Genomic DNA, 18,795 nt, shown 5'->3' with positions numbered 1-18,795 from the left:
CAATTACAACAGAAGTGCTGTTGCTTTCTGTTTGTTTGTTTATTTGTTTGTTTGATTTACAAAACACTAAGTGGACAGTTTTGATTGATTGCTGATGATAGTGTGTCACTCACATCTGTTTTGGAACTGTGTTTAAAGCCTTCAGTGAAATTCTAGATATAATTGCAGATTTGTTAATGTCAATACTCTTCTAGAAAACACTTTTCTGCCTCATGTCTTGTTTTCGACTGAAATAAATTGTCCATGATAAATAATGTACACGAGAACACTTCTATCACTGCAAGATCAAGTACATACACTTTTCCATACAATCTATTAGCCAGTAGGTGGCGATATTTCTCTATTATTTTCAGTGCAACTCCCAGACCGGATGTGTGGAACATTTGTCGCAAGCTTCACGTCCATGGTTACCGTCCGGTGCTTGCAGATTCGGCTTCTTTTACTGCCTAGCCTGAGGTCGCTGTCTACTGAATGACTGAAGGGGAAGTCATTGAGGAAATACGAAAGGTTCAGGGATTCAACCCAATTCAGAGGAATAACAGGTGGCTGATTATTTGGCCGATTTAAATTGACAGTGGTGTCTGTGAGTTAAGTTTGCGCTTGCTACGTTCTTCCTTGCAAAAGGCTTGTAAAACTTTCTCAGCGTCAGCTTTCAAACGTTTATTGGCTGTTGTAGAGTTAACATTACTCTCTGGAAAGCTAACATAACATCAGCTTACTTGCTACCTTACTCATTGATATGGCACACTTGCTGTCAGTACAAACAAGGATAACACTAAGGAAACAAGGAAACTTCATAAATCCAACAGCTTCATCGGTTTTGAGGATAGCTTTACGTGAATACAGCAGTGACGATGGAACTGAGTGCTTGCACAAAAGTATTGTTCCTACAATGCACTACCAGAAGAGCTTGCCGAGGTTAGTAGCAACTCAACCTCAACACCTTTGACATCTTGATTCGGGTCATTGTTTGTAATAATAGTCAAAACCATGAATGGCTTGGTCACCCCTGTCTGTGCAATCATGTTAAGAATGTAGGTGAAAGGTTCATCATGTTTAATGTCCTCCGGCCACTGGGGGCAGCTATGGCTTTCATTGTCAGTTTTACTGTATCAGTTGCACTGATGTGAAATAAATGTACTTGTACTTGTACGTTCATCTCTCTAGGTTACCTGTCCCTAAACTGGAGGATACCATTCGTAGATACTTGGCAGCCCAGAAGCCCCTCTTAAAAGAAGACCAGTATAGGTAATGTAGACACACCTTACAGTTTCAGTGTAACATTGTGTTTTTTGTTGCTGTTAGCTCTGATTGATGAGCAGAGACTCACCTGTTATCCTTATAGCACCACAGAAAAGCTGGCTCAGAGCTTTCAAAATGGAGTGGGAAAACAACTGCATGAGGAGCTTGTTAATCAAGACAAGAACAACAAGCATACCAGTTACATCTCTGGTGAGATTTCACTGCCATATAAAAGTGTATATATTTTCATACTGAATGTAAATCTGTATTGCTGTCCTCGCACCACTAATATGTCAGTATCATCCCACAGCACCATGGTTTGACATGTACCTCTCAGCCCGAGATTCCGTGGTGTTGAACTTTAACCCGTTCATGTCCTTCAACCCGGACCCAAAGCCGGACTACAACGACCAGCTCGTCCGGTCCACCAACATGGTGTGCTCTGCAGTGCGTTTCATGAAGACCCTGCGAGCAGGTGTGCTGGAACCAGAGGTCTTCCACCTCAACCCAGCCAAGAGCGACACAGACAGCTTCAAGAAGCTGATCCGCTGGGTGCCGTCCTCCATCTCCTGGTTCGGGGCCTACATGGTGAACGCCTACCCGCTAGACATGTCGCAGTACTTCCGCCTGTTCAACTCCACGCGCATCCCCAAGCCAAAGCGCGACGAGCTGTACACGAATGACAAAGCGCGGCACCTGCTGGTGATGAGAAAGGGCAACATGTATGTGTTCGATGCGGTGGACAGAGACGGCAATCTGGTGAAGCCCGCCGAGATCCAGGCCCACATCAAGTACATCCTGTCGGACACTGCTGCAGCCCCGGCGTTCCCGTTGGGAGTGCTGACCAGCGAGAACAGAGATGTCTGGGCGGGACTACGGGAGAAGCTGGTGGCTGCCGGAAATGCCGAGGCCTTGGGCCTGGTGGACAGCGCCTTGTTCTGCCTCTGTCTGGACGAGGAGGTGATGCGTGACCACATCCACATCTCCCACAACATGCTGCACGGGGACGGCCTGAACCGCTGGTACGACAAGTCCTTCAGCATCATCTTGGCCAAGGACGGGCAGGCGGCTATCAATTTCGAGCACTCCTGGGGCGACGGGGTGGCCGTGCTGCGCTTCCAGAACGAGGTGTTCAAGGACAGCACTGAGAAACCCCTCGTGGGACCTGGCTCCCAACCCGCGGCAGTGGACTCGGCATCCGCTGTGAGGCGGCTAGAGTTCAAGCTGGACGCCGCCCTGGAGAGCGGCATCACCAAGGCCAAGGAGAACTTCACCGCGGCCGTGTCCAAGCTCAAGATCGACGCTGTGCAGTTCATGGAAGGAGGCAAAAACCAGCTGAAGAAGAAGAAGCTGAGCCCGGACGCCATCGCCCAGCTCTCCTTTCAGATGGGTTACATGCGGCAGTACGGCCAGACTGCGGCCACCTACGAGTCCTGCAGCACTGCCGCCTTCAAACACGGACGCACAGAGACCATTCGGCCAGCCACTGTCCACACCAAACGCTGTGTAGAGGCATTCGTCCAGCAGCCAGGCAAACACAGCGTGGATCAGCTGCTTGGCCTGCTGAATGAATGCTCCAAATACCATGGACAGCTCACCAAAGAGGCAGCTATGGGTAAGCAAGTCTCGTTTTCTCTGACTGATTTACTGCACTCAGTAACCTTGCATTATATACTTTATTTTCTTTACCATGTCTTGTTATCAAATATTCTGGTTAAGTTTGCACATGGTACACTTAACATTTATGTTAAATTATTGCTAAATGGTTACAGATTCACATTGTGTCGCAACCACAATCACATCCTACGAAACACTTCATAGCATTGTATTTTATTTGAATGTGATAGTATTTATTTGGTTGACCTGATGTTGTCTGTCTCCTCCCAGGCCAAGGTTTCGATCGGCATCTGTTTGCAATGCGTTATCTGGCAAACACCAAAGGCATGGCATTGCCTGACATCTACCACGACCCTGCCTACGCTGCCATCAACCACAACATCCTGTCCACCAGCACCCTCACCAGTCCTGCAGTGAGCCTGGGAGGGTTTGCCCCGGTAGTACCAGACGGCTTTGGGGTGGGCTACGGGGTCCATGATGACTGGATCGGATGCAATGTCTCCAGCTACCCAGCCAGAAATGTGCACGAGTTCCTGCAGTGTGTCCACAAGTCACTGGAGGACATTTTTACGGTCATTGAAGGCAAACCTATCAGTTAAAGCACTGAAATTGAGACCACCAATACATGAATGACCCGATGTTAAATTGACTTACAAGATTTACTGAAGGAATGCTATTTTCCCTATTGTCTTGATTCATGGTTAATTCAGGCTTACGTCACATTGCCCTAAAATGAATGTGCTTTGATTCATCGGGTGCCTTTTTTTTTTAACAGAGTTGCATTCAGTTGAAATGTGTTCAACTCTCTTCATTTCTCAAGTCTGTATATTATTAGTATTGTTTGAGCGATTAAAAAGCAGGAAATTATCTTCAGCAATGATAGAACATGGTTTATATATGTATAAGGCCAAGTCTCAAAAGATGCTGAAGTAGCTCAGGAAAGCGTTAGAAGTGTTCCTTTAGTTTTGTAAAGTTACACAAACTACATGAACCCAATGTTATGTGAACTAAGCACTGAAGCGATCTGCATTGACCCATTGGTCCATATGTCCTGGCATTAGTTTAAGCAAAGAACTCACTGATGTAAATTCATGTTTGCATGTTAGACATGTGTTCCAAGAGGCGAAATATATGCCCTGATTCCCCAACAGGATTTTATATATATAATATATATATATACATTACTGAAAAGATTTGTCCTCCAACTTGGATATAGCTTGATGAACAGTTGACTAGCTCATATTAGGTGCAGGTTTACACACATCCCTCTTATACATGTCTACTAAGTGCTGTTGACATTACAAAGCTCAACTTTTGAGTCAGCCTTTAATCACCTTTGTGCAACCTTGATTTTCTCATTGTCAAAGTGGTAAATACATTTTTACTTTGAAATACCAGAAATGGTAGCATGTATATTTTCCAATTCTTCACAATAAATTCGAAGGTTAATATTGACTTACAAACTGCCTTGGTTAATACATTTCACATTTACATCATATAATTGTAACTGCATTATCTGATTGCAATCTCTCAATTTCAATTATGTCTAATTTGTACATCTGCCAGGACTCCTTCACAAACCAAGTGTGTTAATAAATAACTCACATAACCTGTAATCCCTTAGTCAAATGTAATCTTAAAACATTGACAAAAACAGTCAGAATATATTCAAAAAAACTTTAATAACTAGCATCTTGTTTGTCCTCCTACTGAAGAGACAAGGGGCAAGGGTACTCAAGACACCACAACCAATCATTTATTAAAAAGAGAAAAACATATGCACAAGAAGCAAATTTACAAATGTTCTGAGAGGACAAAACCTAAAACAGCATGTTCAATTAAAGTAAAAACAACGTAATTGATGTAAAATGAAAAAAAAAAATAACTGAAAATATGACCTCTTTAAATGGGCTTGATTTTGAAGTGAAGGCCAATTAAACTGAAAACCAGACACTTCAGGTCCTGAACCAAGTAGTAGAACACTCTGAGACCTTCTGGATCCCTAATGATGGAAAAAGGCAAAGTTAGTTCCCATTCAATAATATAGTAAGCAAAATGTTGTACATTGTGTAATCAACATGTGATTACTTACTTTGACTGGTTGACGTCAATCAAAGAACCAATCTTAGAGGTCGTAAACGAGATGTGTTCATCACCAATGACAATCTCAAGCTCCTTCAGAGAGAAAAGTAGAATATAGTATTAGTAGTTAGAGATGGGGCTCCATTTAATCCAACATTGAAGTACCGTAGTGTAGATAATGCCTAATAAAAACAGCAGAACAATCCTACCTGTCTGCCAACTCTGTCTGGTGGAGGCCAAAGCGCATCGTCTTCTTTGGTGATTTCGCTGTCGTCGATGATTCTTTTGAGTTCCTCCATGACGCTCTTATGAACATATGCCTTTCAGGTAAAAATAAAGTGATCCAAAATGTCGGTGAATGAGAGACTGGTTGTTTTGAGGAGAGTATCAAAGGCTGTCCAATCAAGAGTGTTTAAAATTACATTCACCATACCTCTTTCCTGATCATGACATCATTTTTGTAGTTGCTGTTGTTCGCGTACCTCAACTTTCCTGTTCAGCAAAAGAGGAATGTTTTAAAGCATCGTTTAACACGTTAAGTTGGCTGTACGTGATATTTGCAGCGGTGTTGTGTTGCAAACAGCTCATCATAGAGATCAACAAATCCACAGAAAGCGAGCCCAAACTACAAGTTGCTGCTATGATACAATGTATGTACACGACAATGCAACAACTAGGACGTTGTTCATTAGTACATAATTGAAAGTGGCTCCTTCTGAACCAACTGCTATAATGCAAAACTAAGTCTTGAGTTAGCCAACTTAGCTTTACGTATGTCCCTCGGGTTGCTTATGCTACACATAGCCAGTCCCACGGCAAGCAACACACGGGTCGGATGATTCTGAACTAGCTAGCTAGAACAAGTAATGTGCCCTTAACCAAAGCTTCAACTTCATTGTGTGCTTTTCAAAACTATTCAAACAACGCACTATCAAAATACCAAGCTTCTTTGGTCTAACTTAGAAGCTAACGTTAGCCATCTCTAACTCAAAGGCCCAAAGCATGCGAGCTAGCTAACTAGCTAGCAAATTTGCTAATGCCGTTGATACTTGGCGCTTTCACTCACCATCCGGCCGAAATTCAAATTCCAAAAATTCGTGCCCGAATTTGCCTTTATGTCCAACATAATATCGCAAGTAAAAGTCACTTGTAGACATTCTGAAAACTGCTCATCCAAAACTTGCAGTTTCTGTCTACTTGCTAATAGTTAGGCGGCGCTTTGCTCAATGAATCGTCCGCTCTGTTCCTGTAGTGTATCACGCGTGCGCGTTCTGGCGCTTGATTTTGACGTCAAACAGGCCAGGATTTCATTATTTATTTTCAACAAACACTGCTCCCTATGGGTGTGGAGTGTTAAACGACTCTGGCTGTAGCAAACTGCTACTGTATGATGATGTAAGTGCATGCCAATATGTGGACCTGTTGTTGATACATTGTAAATGCTTTTGTCAGAATATTTTATTGTATGAAGAGCATGCCTGTGGCTCTTTCAGACCAGGATTGCTTAAATGGTTGGACCATCATATATTTAGTTAAATTCTTCTCTTCGGATTCTTGCCTTTAAGCTTGTGAATAGTTTCATGTCAGTTACAGATTAATGCACGGATTCATAGTATAAAAATTTTATTAGATTCATTGCATTTTCAGTAGCTTTGTGGATTTGATTACACATGTCGCATTCATGTACACATTTACAAAATGATACAAGGAAGGGCGTGTACCATCCTGTGGGGAAAAAAAAAAAAAGATTTTTGAGGAGGCACTGCTTGCGTAGTGCTAGGGACAGAAACTTGAGAGTGAGGTCAAACACCATCTATCTTTGAATGTCTTCTTACTGTCTACAGATGGTACCCTACAGTGGACAGACGTAGAGCTGTAAGTTGCCATAGCATGATAAATTCTCTCTCTCTTAAATAGTCCAAACTAACTCCAGATCAAAGGCCCCTTTGAATTGCAATACACAGGGTTAAGCTTGTAACAACAACTTTTTAGTATCATTAGCCACTGCACCACCTCCAAACGGTTTTCCTTCAGTGTTCAATACAGTACTCGAGGCAAGGAACATTTAGCAACTTTGATGATTAAGATTTATATGGGAACAATTGAAACAGGGTTCAAGTTCAACTTTGCCCTCTAACAAGAGAAAATATACACACATAACCACAGACGTTGATTGGATACATACTCACAATTATTATGTACAGACAGAGTTCCAGCAAGCCAATAGAACATATAATAATGTAATTTTAGGAGGGCTTGACATTTATCATTGAAGATTAATTCAAAATGTAGTAGTCATTAGCCAATGTATAAACACCTTCATTAGCAAAGCAGGCTTGTCTATGTGTATGTAAGTGTTCTGATTTGGCTGAGTATTGTATTTGAAGTAGTGAGGGCCTATGTTAATAAGGCAGACTGTATCTAGTGCCAAAGCTGGTGCTTGAATCATTGCTACTCAGCCCCAATCTTTGTGAACATGACTAGTGCTGTTTATGAAACAGCCAACTGAACTGGCTTTAAGTGCTTCTGATATCAGTTTTGTTATCAGCCTTCATTTGACTCCACACCTGGAGCTAAACAGCAGTGTTTTCGTGCGTTTGTGCCAACATGATCCCCTGGAACAAAAACGACATCTGCAGGGCTTCACGTCAATAATAGAATAGAATTTTTGATGAGAGAATATGATCAAATAATTTTAAAGAACAAAATTCAGAGTGGCATCATAAAATGCTATTGTCCAATTGATCTTTCTAGTGGGGTCACCCATTTCATACCAAAATGGTATACATACAGTACTTGATATTAGGTCATACAAACATGTATCTTATACAGTTGTTTTATTTATCTGGGCACGGCGCAAATAATATAGGTTGGCAGGCACCAATGTCATTGCAAGGGAGTGAGTATATAGAATTTAAAACTCATCATTTACCATTGCTTTTAGCCTTTGGGAAACCTGACCCTGACTTCAGGTGCCCGTCTCATATGAACCCTTTATTCATGAGAGTTATGAATCAATATAATCAACTCTTTTCTGAGGAAAGTGCAGAGAAGTCAGGTGAAATGAAAACACTAATTAACTACCCTGTTTCATATCCATCATTTTCAACATAGGGACATCAGTAACAACAGTGTTTGAAGTCTTTGTATTGAAAGTCACAGAGAGGCATGGACGTTTCAATAGAAAGTTCCATTAGCACACATAACTGAGGAACAAGAAAACAAGCATCCAGTTGAGGTCCTGAGTTTGGTAAGGGAAATAAAGGAGTTGGCTTCCCTGTGTCCTGCTAGACAAACAACAGGCAACACTGAGAGACTACTTTGGTGACTTCCATCTTCTGTTGCTTTGCTGGGAAAGTTTATTCAACTTATTTGCTTTGCCATTGTATCATGGTTCATGTTTGGTTAAGCTAAGATCCACAGCCGTAGAAATCATGGTGGACATCCTGTGACCAATGATATTGCGCAACGTGGCCAATTTAACCAGGGGAAACCTCATCTTAAACATTCAGAGCCTCAGAAGGACTGCCTTGAGAGGCAAAAAACCATGAACATTCTTTGGAGCTTGAAAAAAGCAAACATAATCAAGGAGGAATTCTTCAAAGACAAACACGTAACAGTTGGTTAATCTGGAACTGAAATAACACTGGCGGTCATGCAAGTAATACCCAGCCTTTCTTCTCAAACAGGCCCCAGAGCGAACACACAGCCCTAACCACTGGACTTCAGTCTCAATTTCAAGTCTTGTACACTACATGGTCTCAAATCTATCAGTCTGTCTTGCCCTTGAGTTCTCAAACACACTAGGCACTACACCTGAGAGGCTTAGACCTGGCTGTGGCCTGAGGTTTTTTTTTTGTTTTTGTTTTTTTTTTTAAGATCTTTTTTTCCTTTTTTTTTCAGACATCTCCTTTGCGGAAAACTGGGAGACGTGAACACCAAGTGTGCAGCTAGGAGCTGCAGAAGCCAGTGCAGCTGTGAGAGTGCTGCAGTGGCAGGATGGAATACGCAGGAGTGGAGTCGGAGCGGAATGGAACGGAACGGAACGGAAAGGGGGGATTTCTGCCTAAGTGGCTACATTTCCAGTCATTCCCAAACCTGATGCTTGTGTTACTTGAGGGGGTGGAAGAAAAGGGGGCAAGGATGTCAGGCGTGGTAAGAATGGGAGTTAAATACAGTACACCGAAGTACACTGAACAGCTTAAACATCCAGCCCTACTCAGGCAAAGCCAGCTGAGTAAAAGTCACTGCATCTCAGATGGGATCTCTGAACCTCAAGTTTGCATTTTTTTTTTTGTTTTGCCTTTCCTTCCGAACATCTGAGCTTTATACTGTAAGCAAAATAATAATAACAATAAAAATCAAGCCTTCTGACACAATCTATTACTAACCACCATGCTCCATGATGAAGCATGGTGGTAGAAACAACTCTGAGCCGACGTTTTTGAAAAATCAATCACTGTTCAAGAAAAGGAAAAAATAAATAAATCAGCAACTAAACACAGCCCTCTAACAGCACGGCGCCCAAGGACAGAATCCAATTCAGAAGGCCTAGCACAGACTGCCTCCCTCTTCCTTTAACTCACACCTGCAAGCACAAATAAGGACTGGAAAGAATAAAAAGAAAATACAGAAATAAATACAATAGGAAGAAAATTGTCATATCCGACCTACTAAAAGTCCCAAACTAGGAACTCCATGTCATCATAATCATCAAAAAACAAAACAAAACAAAAAAAGTCAAAGAAGGCAGTTTTGCAGCTTTTGCGATTTTTCTTCTGAATTGTGTTTTTTTTTCTTTAAATAGTGTTGGCTAACTCGTAATGTAATATGTACAGGTCTCCCATCCACCCATCCATCCATCCATCCATCCATCCATCCTTCTCGCCCACTTCCTCCACCACTCTCGTTCTCGGCCTAGTCCTGTGGGCAAGTGGAGAGAGGCAGTGTGGTCAGTGGGGTCTGCTGCTGGACTCTGAAGGCTGGCGTTTGCGGGGTGTGATGTAGCCATTCACACAGCCGTTCAGCCTCTTGGTCAGGCCGCCGTTCACAATGTCCTGGATGTGCTGCACAATCAGGTTTATGGCAACTGGTGGAGGAAGAAATGGACAAAAATACAGCACAAAAAAAGGTTAAGTGCTGAAGAAAACAAATATGCAGGCCATTACTGGAAACATCAACATGGTGTTTTAGCCACATTTTCTGTAAAACATTATTTGTTTTTGCTGGGTAAAACCAGCACACACACAACATTTACCGAAATAAAAAATATTACAGTTAAATTGAGCTAGATTTAAGCCCAGCAGAAACTGACTTTCACAGATAGCCTATGAGGTGGACGTGCCAGTCATTATCAGAATGTTCCCACAATCTGTGACAGACCAGACACAATAAAATAGTTGCAAAATATCTTTATCTTGGTGTCTTCCAATCTCTACAGCATACTCAACACAACACAAAACAAAATGTAATACTAATGTGAGTAGTACTGCCTTAGAGGAAGCAAGTAGATGACTGATGACGCCCACAGTGTACATATAAAACACGAACCTGGGAACCAGGAAATACCAGGCCTTACGGACCCATAATCCTGAGAAGAAAGCAGGTCTACCCTGCTAGGAAATGCTGACGCAAAAAAGCAGCCACTTACCGCTATTGTCAGCCCCTCGAGGAATAATTACATCAGCGTACTTCTTGGTCTGAGGAGGAAGCAAAATGGGTTTTTTTTTTCCTCCCTTCCAAAGAAAGACCTTTGCATTTGCATTTAAGAGACTAAGAGTAGTACAAAATGTACCTGGCTTCATACTTAAGGAACAACAGCAGGCTTTGCATAGAACTTTTGTGGTTTAGCATGCCACTCAGTTTTTTTCTCTCATGTTGCATCTAAAATTAGATCGTACTAATTGAAGGATGAAACTGAGTATTAGTAACCATGGAGATGTGTTTCTATACAATTGCCCTTGAAGTGCTATGGTAAAGGTCACAGATCTTTGTAATATGTGCAATAAACAGCTTGTTAAAAATATAAACAAACTATGTTTCAATGGACCTTGTCCTTGTCCTATTATTGGATTTAGACCTACTGGTTGAGTGAAACATGCAGCCTTTTGCAACAACAGAAGCTTTGAAAATAGACATTCAATCAAATGGACCCTTGAGATTATTCAGTGAATAATAAAAAGATGTCAATGTCTGACTAGAGTTGAAGCCTACATATCCACACCCAGTGTTGGGAGGTTACTTTTTAAATACTGTATATTCCACTACAGATTACTGAATGCATGCCTTAAACGTATTTTGTAACGTATTCCGATAGATTACTCAAAGTGATAAAAACAAAAATACCAAATACTAAAATACTTTGGATAACATCAGCATTGTAGACCTATTATATTTTATTAGCAGTGGATGAAACAGATGAAACATGCCTTTTTAAAGAACACTGTACCTATACCGTCCTAAAACATGCTGTCTGGATATAGGTCCTATTGACCTACAACAAAACTAATTTTACATTCCCTGAGAGGTTTGTTTTGTATTAAGGCAATCAATAAAAACAGAGATGGAAAGAGAAAGAAGCCACCTGAGAAATACAGGCTACATGGTGCGGTTAAAAATATTCAAATTTAAGTTCGAAAAGGCATGGCCTACATGTTATTATTATTATCACCCGGAGAGAAGAAATACTCTTTTCTGATTGGCTGGTGGGTGGCTATTAATCCTGAATAACGCTAAATCCAGAAGCTAGTAAAAAAGGTTCAATCACTGTTCCATATCAATGCTTATGAACGGTAACTATAACAACCATATTAGGACGACTGGTTGAGCCATTTATATACAGTTACTCATAGTTTGTATTTTAAATACGTAATCCAGAATAAATGTATTCCGTTACTTCCCAACACTGGACTATACCAGCTAAACCAAGGCTACTGTACAGCATGGGGAAACATATAGAGGCGGTACTCACAGGCAGGCAGAACTCCTCGAAGGCTGGTTTGACAAAGGTGATGTACTGCGACAGAACCTGTTCCAGATCCCTTCCTCGCTCATTAATATCTCGCAGCACTGTCAAACACACAAACAAAAGTAGTAAGCAAGGGCATTAGAGTGAAAATGTGACAATCAACATGCAATATGGCACACATACATGTTCATAGACATGCTCAAACCAAGCATCACAATGGGGAAGATAGGTGATTTAGTGACTTTATATATATGGCGTGGGCGTTAAACTTTTGTATTTTTGAGTTTTCTGAGCTTTTTTTACGCACAACTATTTCTAAGGTTTACAGATAAAGGCTCAAATAGGAAGATATCCAGAGAGTGGCTGTTCTGTGGGCGACCTTAATACCTTTGGTTTGATGAAATGAGACCTAAGAAACCACAAATTGCTTGCTTCAACGTCGCAATACATCATACTTTCAAAACATCATGCAACATGCTGTACCTTGTCTATGGACATCATTATTTGGTGGATAAGCAAATAGCATGCGCGCAACAGAGGAAAAGTGCTTTAGTGTTGCTTTAAGAAGAGGAAACTGGTAACAGTCAACACTTTCCAGAAAGCAAATACCACTACTGCATGACATGACAACCGAGGAGTTGATTTCAGAACTACTGTTGGTGATTCAAACGCTTTCTCACCCCGACGTGATAATCGAGTGTCAGCATCGGTGTCCACAAACAGCTTCATCTGAAAAAGGTCCCTGATCTCCTGGGAGTAGAACATAAGGATGCCCTCAAACAACACGACATCTGCTGGGTAAACTGTAACGGTCTCCTCCTTCCTGTAGAGCAATGACAAATGCAGTCTCTCATAAAAGCAAATCACACATTGGACACACGCTACGTATACTTCAAAAGACACCAGAAACATTTCTGAGGAGAAAGTGATTGATTGCTGCCGCATGTCTGCAAATGCAAACAGGAAAAACGGCGACCATGCCTCACCTGGAATGAGTAACAAAGTCATACACTGGAATATGGACGGTTTTGCCTTCCACAATGTCCCACATGGTCTTCATTATGAGCTCATTGTCAAATGCATCTAAGTAGAGACAACAAGAAAGGTGATGGGAGAGAGGCAGCCGAGAGAAGTTGTGAGGATTAGCTGACCAAACTGTATCTGAGGCAAAGATGCTGACAGACAACTGTGCATGTGTGTGTGTTTGTGTGGACAGCTGTGTCAGACCTACAGTCTCACCCAAACTCCTTCAGCTGCCAACACACACAGACTGTACACCTGCCACAGACTAGACCAGCTGGACAAGGGGTTCTAGATAGATGTCAAAATGCATGCAACGAAAAAAACAGCAACATGAAAGAACCAGGATCTGAGTGTATGAGATCATGACGCTATTATGACACTGCACTATGGTAGACTATAAGGTTATACAGCAGTACAGTAAGGTAACCCAACACCTGGCAAATTCCCTCTATTTAGGATTCCAAGTTACGCAACTGTTCCCATAAAATTGCTGTTTGATAGGCATTCTATTCATTGTATTGACATTATATCAGTTTGTTTAAATATAAGTCTAAAAATCGCTTAACACAGCAATTGCCTTACTTTACCTACAGTTTACCTACACTCGACTGCACTATACAGCATATATTTAATTGAAATCAGTAGAAAAAAATAGACATAAAAACAATGTTGGTTGACATCTCTAAGCTTGGAACGTGAGTTTAGAATGATTAGAAGAGTTTATTTGACTGACTTTATTCTGACTCGTCTTTAAAATCACCTCCAGGATGTAGCTGCCTGGCTGCTCTTGTTGTTGGCTGCGTACAGTATGTTAGTTTTACAAGCTTTAGAATCATCACTTCTGTGACATCTCATTATACCTGTCAAAGTAACACCATCAAGATAAGGTATACTAGTGGCTGTGGACACTTCAAGGCTGGCATTTTCATAATATTCACTGAATATGAAAAACTGTCTTTTTGCATAGCCACCCACAGATCTTCCCACAATGATCACTCTCTGCCAGAGACACAAATGGGCGAAACCAACATGCAAAGAAACATGACAGAGCCAGATAACGGCAGGGGATCTGGGGGTGAACCTCCTCTTGGCCTACCTGGATGGTCAAAGTTGAACTGGCCCTTGAGGGCTTTGGCCTTCTGCTCGGGGGTGAGGACCTTGTAGAAGCTATCCTGGCTGAGGATGGCCACCTGCCTTTGGTGGTGGTCAATCTTATTTTGCCCCAACAACTCCATGATCTTCCCACACACGGATGACTAGAAGGAACCAAAGACAAAAGCATAAGAGCACATTTAAAATCCAAAAGCTCAAGAATGATGATTACACGTCAAAAACAGTGCTTGTTTACACAACTTAAATTAAGGTTGTTCTTTCTGTGATAAAAGTCTTATGTTGATTTGGAAAGCAAACCTACAAGACATCTTTTGTACATTTAGTCTTTTCAGTGTTGTTTTCCCTTGCCAAAGAGTTTGGCAAACCAAATCTGACTTCACTGAACCGTTGTACTTTGAGCCACCCCCACACTCCCACAGACCTGGACTGCATCGCTGAAAGTCTGTCTTGCCCCTCATCCACTCTCAAGCACACACAGGCCCATTGCCTTCTCTCCTGAGCTGCAGTCCTGCTGAAGCAGTGTCTGCTCTGCAGGCTATACAGGGCTACAGACAGAGTTCCTTAAAGGGACTGATCAAGCCTTATGAGGTACAGTATGACCTTACATACATAACATGTTAGATGCTATGTGGATCTGTACCACTTGACAGGCAACAGAAAGGCAAGCTTGCATTCACACACACACACTCTTTCTGATGCATAACCTACACACTGTCCTTAAACACTGGCCATCACTGTCTGCATCGTGCCACCTGACACCCCCTCCTTGCAACAGAGACTGACTCATCAGCTTTAGAGTAACTGTCTGGAGTCTGTCAAGAAAAAGGTTTACGCTCTACTGCAGTGCCCAGTGCCATCTAGCCACAGATAGGGGACTCTCACATCAATGGATGACACAGATGCAAAATGGTGGTCACTAATACTGCTAATGGCATAAGAAATGTCTTTCCTCCTTTCCACTTTCTCCAGAAGAGAGAAAACGCCTATCTGGCAAGTATTTAGCAAGTTTCATAACAACACACTCAAAATGCTTTGTTGTGTCACCTAATCTGTGGTAGTGAGAAAAAATATCTTAGACCTCCACTACCATGCAATACCCACACAACACTAGCCTCACTTGTAAGAAGCCTACTTCACCAGTGTCTTATTCAAACCCTCCATACTCTGTAGTGTACCGTGTGGCTGTTTCATGCCTGTGGCACCCTGGCACATGACTTATACAGACGGTCAATGGCAAAACACTACTATTAGAAGCCCATCACCTACACATGTCACTGCAGAAATTGCACCGGTAGTGTTGCTGTTTACTTGTTATACATTACTGCCAACTGCCTACTGTCAATTTATTGTCATTATAGTGAGATAAACATTGGAATTTCTCATTTCAACAGTACAAAAGGGTATGATAAGAGACTGGATATCATCATACTTGTGACATGACACTGGAAGAGCTTAATCCAAGCAAAATATCTACTGAAAAACAATCGCAGACAACTTCAAGAAAAACTTAAAGGTCACGTCTGATCTGTTCACCACATTTTTCAAAGCAACAACAGGCCTCCTCCAGACTGAATTGTACTTCGCACTCCATCTACACGCTCCTTAAATCCATTCCCAGAGCCTCATCCAAGCCTACTGCATCACTAGCTGCCAGTGACTCCGACAATCCTTTTAGCAATTAACCCAGACGCGTGTTCAAGCTGTCCCTGGACTTCCCCAAGACCACTCCACTCACAGATGTCAAATTCTCTGCTACAACCACACTGCGGAAATTATACTTACTCACTGAGAATTTCAGTAAATAAAATAATAATTTTAAAGTTGTCTCATTCAGTTGTTAAGCACATTACGAGGGCCAAAAGTACAGGGGTGGATAAGACTGCTATGTTTCTAGTCTTTTCTGTATAAGAGCCAAATGCGTTAGCACAGGCAATAAGCATCGCTGTTCTGGACAGAGGGCCCTAAACTAACCTTGCATGGACAGACAAAAAAGTCAGTCCCTTGCCAGTGCTGACTAAACATTCTTCTGCCTCAGTCCAACGTTCTTTTGTGTTCCCCCCAAAAAGCGAAACTGCAGTTCAGAGATTTTACACCGGCGCTGCTTCATTTAGAGCTCTGGGCATCAATTTTATTTTAGTAACATTAATAAGGTTCTTCAATGTGCTGTAATGGGTTGCATGTCCTCGTAAAAGGAGCCTTGGGAAACCAGGCTATTGCACTTGCTGGCAAGGAGACACTGCCAACCATTTCACACCTAGTGTTGAGGCAACACAATGAAAACTTTCCTAAACAAAAAAACATCAAGGACTCTTTTGGAGACACACGGAACACATTTATCAGAATGATAACGTTTGTGAACCTTCTATCTACAGGGCCGGGCATTACCTTGACAAAAGCAGTCAAAACATGCAGTCTGGGGAAAAACATCACAGACAAAAAGACAAAACTTCTGTCTAAGAAGAAATACAAAGGGTGAGCACCTGTTTTTGGGCAGGTCATGTGATATACTGTATCCTACCCACAGGATCAACAGTGACAATGAGCTTTGACATGTTGAAAATACTCTTAACTTACAGGAGTCCTATACTTGTGAGCCAACCTCTTGATATGAATGAACTACTCCAACACTTAAGAAACCTATAACCATCCCAGTCATTGTATCTCAGATTTGTATGTTCAACGTACTGAGATTGCATACAGTTGCATACAAAGAGCCCTTTTGAGTCAACGATAGAGCTAGGGATAAGGCTTAAATACTAAAATGTAATGTATATGTAATGTAACTTTTCCTCCATTTATTTTAATGCTTAAAGTCAACCGACATGTTATTTAACTCCAATTACTTTATTTTTTGAGAGAAAGGGGGTTTACAAAGGCAACAGTGGGCCAAATGGGATTAGTGTTGATAAATGGGGAAATAGTGAGCTCAATTATTCATCAATCAATTATGTCGTTATCATAGGGCAGGGGTAAAATGTTTCCATTTCAGACATCAATCACACATAAGATAGCCTACCATTTCTGATTCATTCTTTTTTATTATTATTATTATGATTATTATTTGCTGACTAAATCTAAACGTAAACACATTGCGATAACAAACAGTTGTCAAAGCTCAACAGCTTAAGCCAGAGGGTAAAAAATAGAAGACTCGAGCACTCTGCTATCTGACTACGCCACACACAGTCCATACAAAGCCTTACGTCATGAGGTAAGAAATGACACACTATTCCCAGCTTGTGCCGCTGACCCCATTCTAGAGGCGTTATGGCGGCTTGACATCACCATCCGAGTTAACATAACATATTGTAGGTTGTGTCCAAGGTACAAGAGAATGAAAACTAAATTCCATAACGTTGTCATTTCAAAGACACCGTATCGACTAATTTGACCGACAACCAACAAAAAAAGACACATTTTCTTTGTGTATGGCTTCGACCATGCAAGAGCTCTAACTTACGATTTCCGTTAGCCTCGCTAACTTCACCGTTAGATATCTGTAACGTTAACATTGCCACTTCAAGACTAAGGAGATCTGCCATCACCGGCATCATCACTAACCATTGACAACATCATCAGTAATATTTAGACAACTAGCGAGCATGTTACATAGACCTTGGTTTTTATTGAATCTTTAGCTGTGATTCATCTATAACGAACATTGTGGACGTGGAGTCTACAGGAATCCGATTGACAATGTGGCTAGCTGCGCACATTAGCACTTCTAACAAAAGATGTAGGCTACATTGTTTGATCCAAGCAGTAACTACACATTTAAGCAATACAGACAGAAACATGGTGCATTAAGTGTAATTGTCTTAACATAATTATGACATTGTTTTATTAACTTGGATAAAATGACTGGTCGAAATCATTATTAATTGCTTTTTAAGCTGTGGTTACGTGGAATAGTAACGTTAGACGTCGCGTTAGCCAGCCGCATGTTGGTATTCTATAGTCTAGAATAGTCTTGACATTTATTATAGTAATGTTCCTGATAAATAATGCTTAATCGTAGATTGATTGTAAAGACGACATAGGTTGGATGGCACTGAGACTCTCAAATAGGGCGTTATAACAGCAAGATATTCTAAGATCTGTCTACTTAAAACCTCGGATCGGTTACCTAAATAGATACACGCAGTAAAACGCATGGAAATCAACATAATCACACTTTTCATAGTGTCGAGTGTTTCACGTTGATTTGGTATGACATGAACCACGCGGTCGGAGCATTCTCATCTTTCAGTTATCGCCGCGTTCAAAGAGCCCATAATAGGCTACAAGGCTGCTGACAATCAGTTGCATCTTGGATAAAACAGGATCATTCAAAGAGGTTAAGAATGTGAATGCCAACCTTGCCGCTGGCAGTTCCCCCAGCCACCCCGATGAGGAAAGGCTGCCGGGTTACATGCTCTTTTTCGGCTTGATTGTCCAGCCGGGTTTCGCTGTCTCCTGCCATGCTTGCTGTCAACGCATACAGTCACCCAGGTTTTGGTTTCTTTCAGCTGGTGCGCTCCTCCTACATTCTAGGTCTATGCATTCTAACCCCTCCCTGTGAGCCAGCTTTTTCATTCTGAAATATAGCCCAGTCCTCAGCTGCGCTAGATCTAGGAAGTGTGTATTGATATGAAATAGAAATACACCTTGAGACACTTTAAGGGTCAGTGTCAACTGAAATTATAATATTTCACCTCTGTTAATTGCAATAGTAAATTGGACGATTAGCATTAGCCTGAGGGTATGCTTTT

General features: G+C 41.5%; 3 protein-coding genes across 3 annotated transcripts; 1 reads left to right on the top strand and 2 right to left on the bottom strand.

Annotated features, from left to right (window-relative positions):
- Positions 1 to 400: 400 nt before the first annotated feature.
- On the top strand, positions 401 to 4,322 carry cpt2 (carnitine palmitoyltransferase 2). The gene is made up of 5 exons (XM_062556822.1): positions 401 to 918; positions 1,168 to 1,248; positions 1,346 to 1,452; positions 1,553 to 2,857; positions 3,130 to 4,322. The coding sequence occupies exons 1-5, from the start codon at positions 740 to 742 to the stop codon at positions 3,456 to 3,458; spliced, it is 2,001 nt and encodes a 666-aa protein (XP_062412806.1). The 5' UTR covers positions 401 to 739; the 3' UTR covers positions 3,459 to 4,322.
- Positions 4,323 to 4,522: 200 nt separating this feature from the next.
- On the bottom strand, positions 4,523 to 6,206 carry magoh (mago homolog, exon junction complex subunit). The gene is made up of 5 exons (XM_062556823.1): positions 6,008 to 6,206; positions 5,375 to 5,433; positions 5,151 to 5,261; positions 4,952 to 5,034; positions 4,523 to 4,861 (listed from the first exon to the last, which is right to left on the bottom strand). Exons 1-5 carry the CDS (start codon positions 6,096 to 6,098, stop codon positions 4,762 to 4,764), a joined length of 444 nt encoding a protein of 147 aa, XP_062412807.1. The 5' UTR covers positions 6,099 to 6,206; the 3' UTR covers positions 4,523 to 4,761.
- A 341-nt stretch (positions 6,207 to 6,547) lies between these two features.
- On the bottom strand, positions 6,548 to 18,589 carry uck2a (uridine-cytidine kinase 2a). Its single transcript, XM_062556821.1, has 7 exons — positions 18,402 to 18,589; positions 14,028 to 14,187; positions 12,895 to 12,991; positions 12,589 to 12,731; positions 11,912 to 12,009; positions 10,592 to 10,640; positions 6,548 to 10,030 (listed from the first exon to the last, which is right to left on the bottom strand). Exons 1-7 carry the CDS (start codon positions 18,504 to 18,506, stop codon positions 9,894 to 9,896), a joined length of 789 nt encoding a protein of 262 aa, XP_062412805.1. The 5' UTR covers positions 18,507 to 18,589; the 3' UTR covers positions 6,548 to 9,893.
- Positions 18,590 to 18,795: the final 206 nt, after the last annotated feature.

The sequence above is a fragment of the Sardina pilchardus genome, chromosome 15, assembly GCF_963854185.1.
Source record: "Sardina pilchardus chromosome 15, fSarPil1.1, whole genome shotgun sequence".
Classification (NCBI taxonomy): domain Eukaryota; kingdom Metazoa; phylum Chordata; class Actinopteri; order Clupeiformes; family Clupeidae; genus Sardina; species Sardina pilchardus.
Note: the sequence above shows the minus strand (reverse complement) of the source record. Positions and strands in the feature narration are given on the sequence as shown.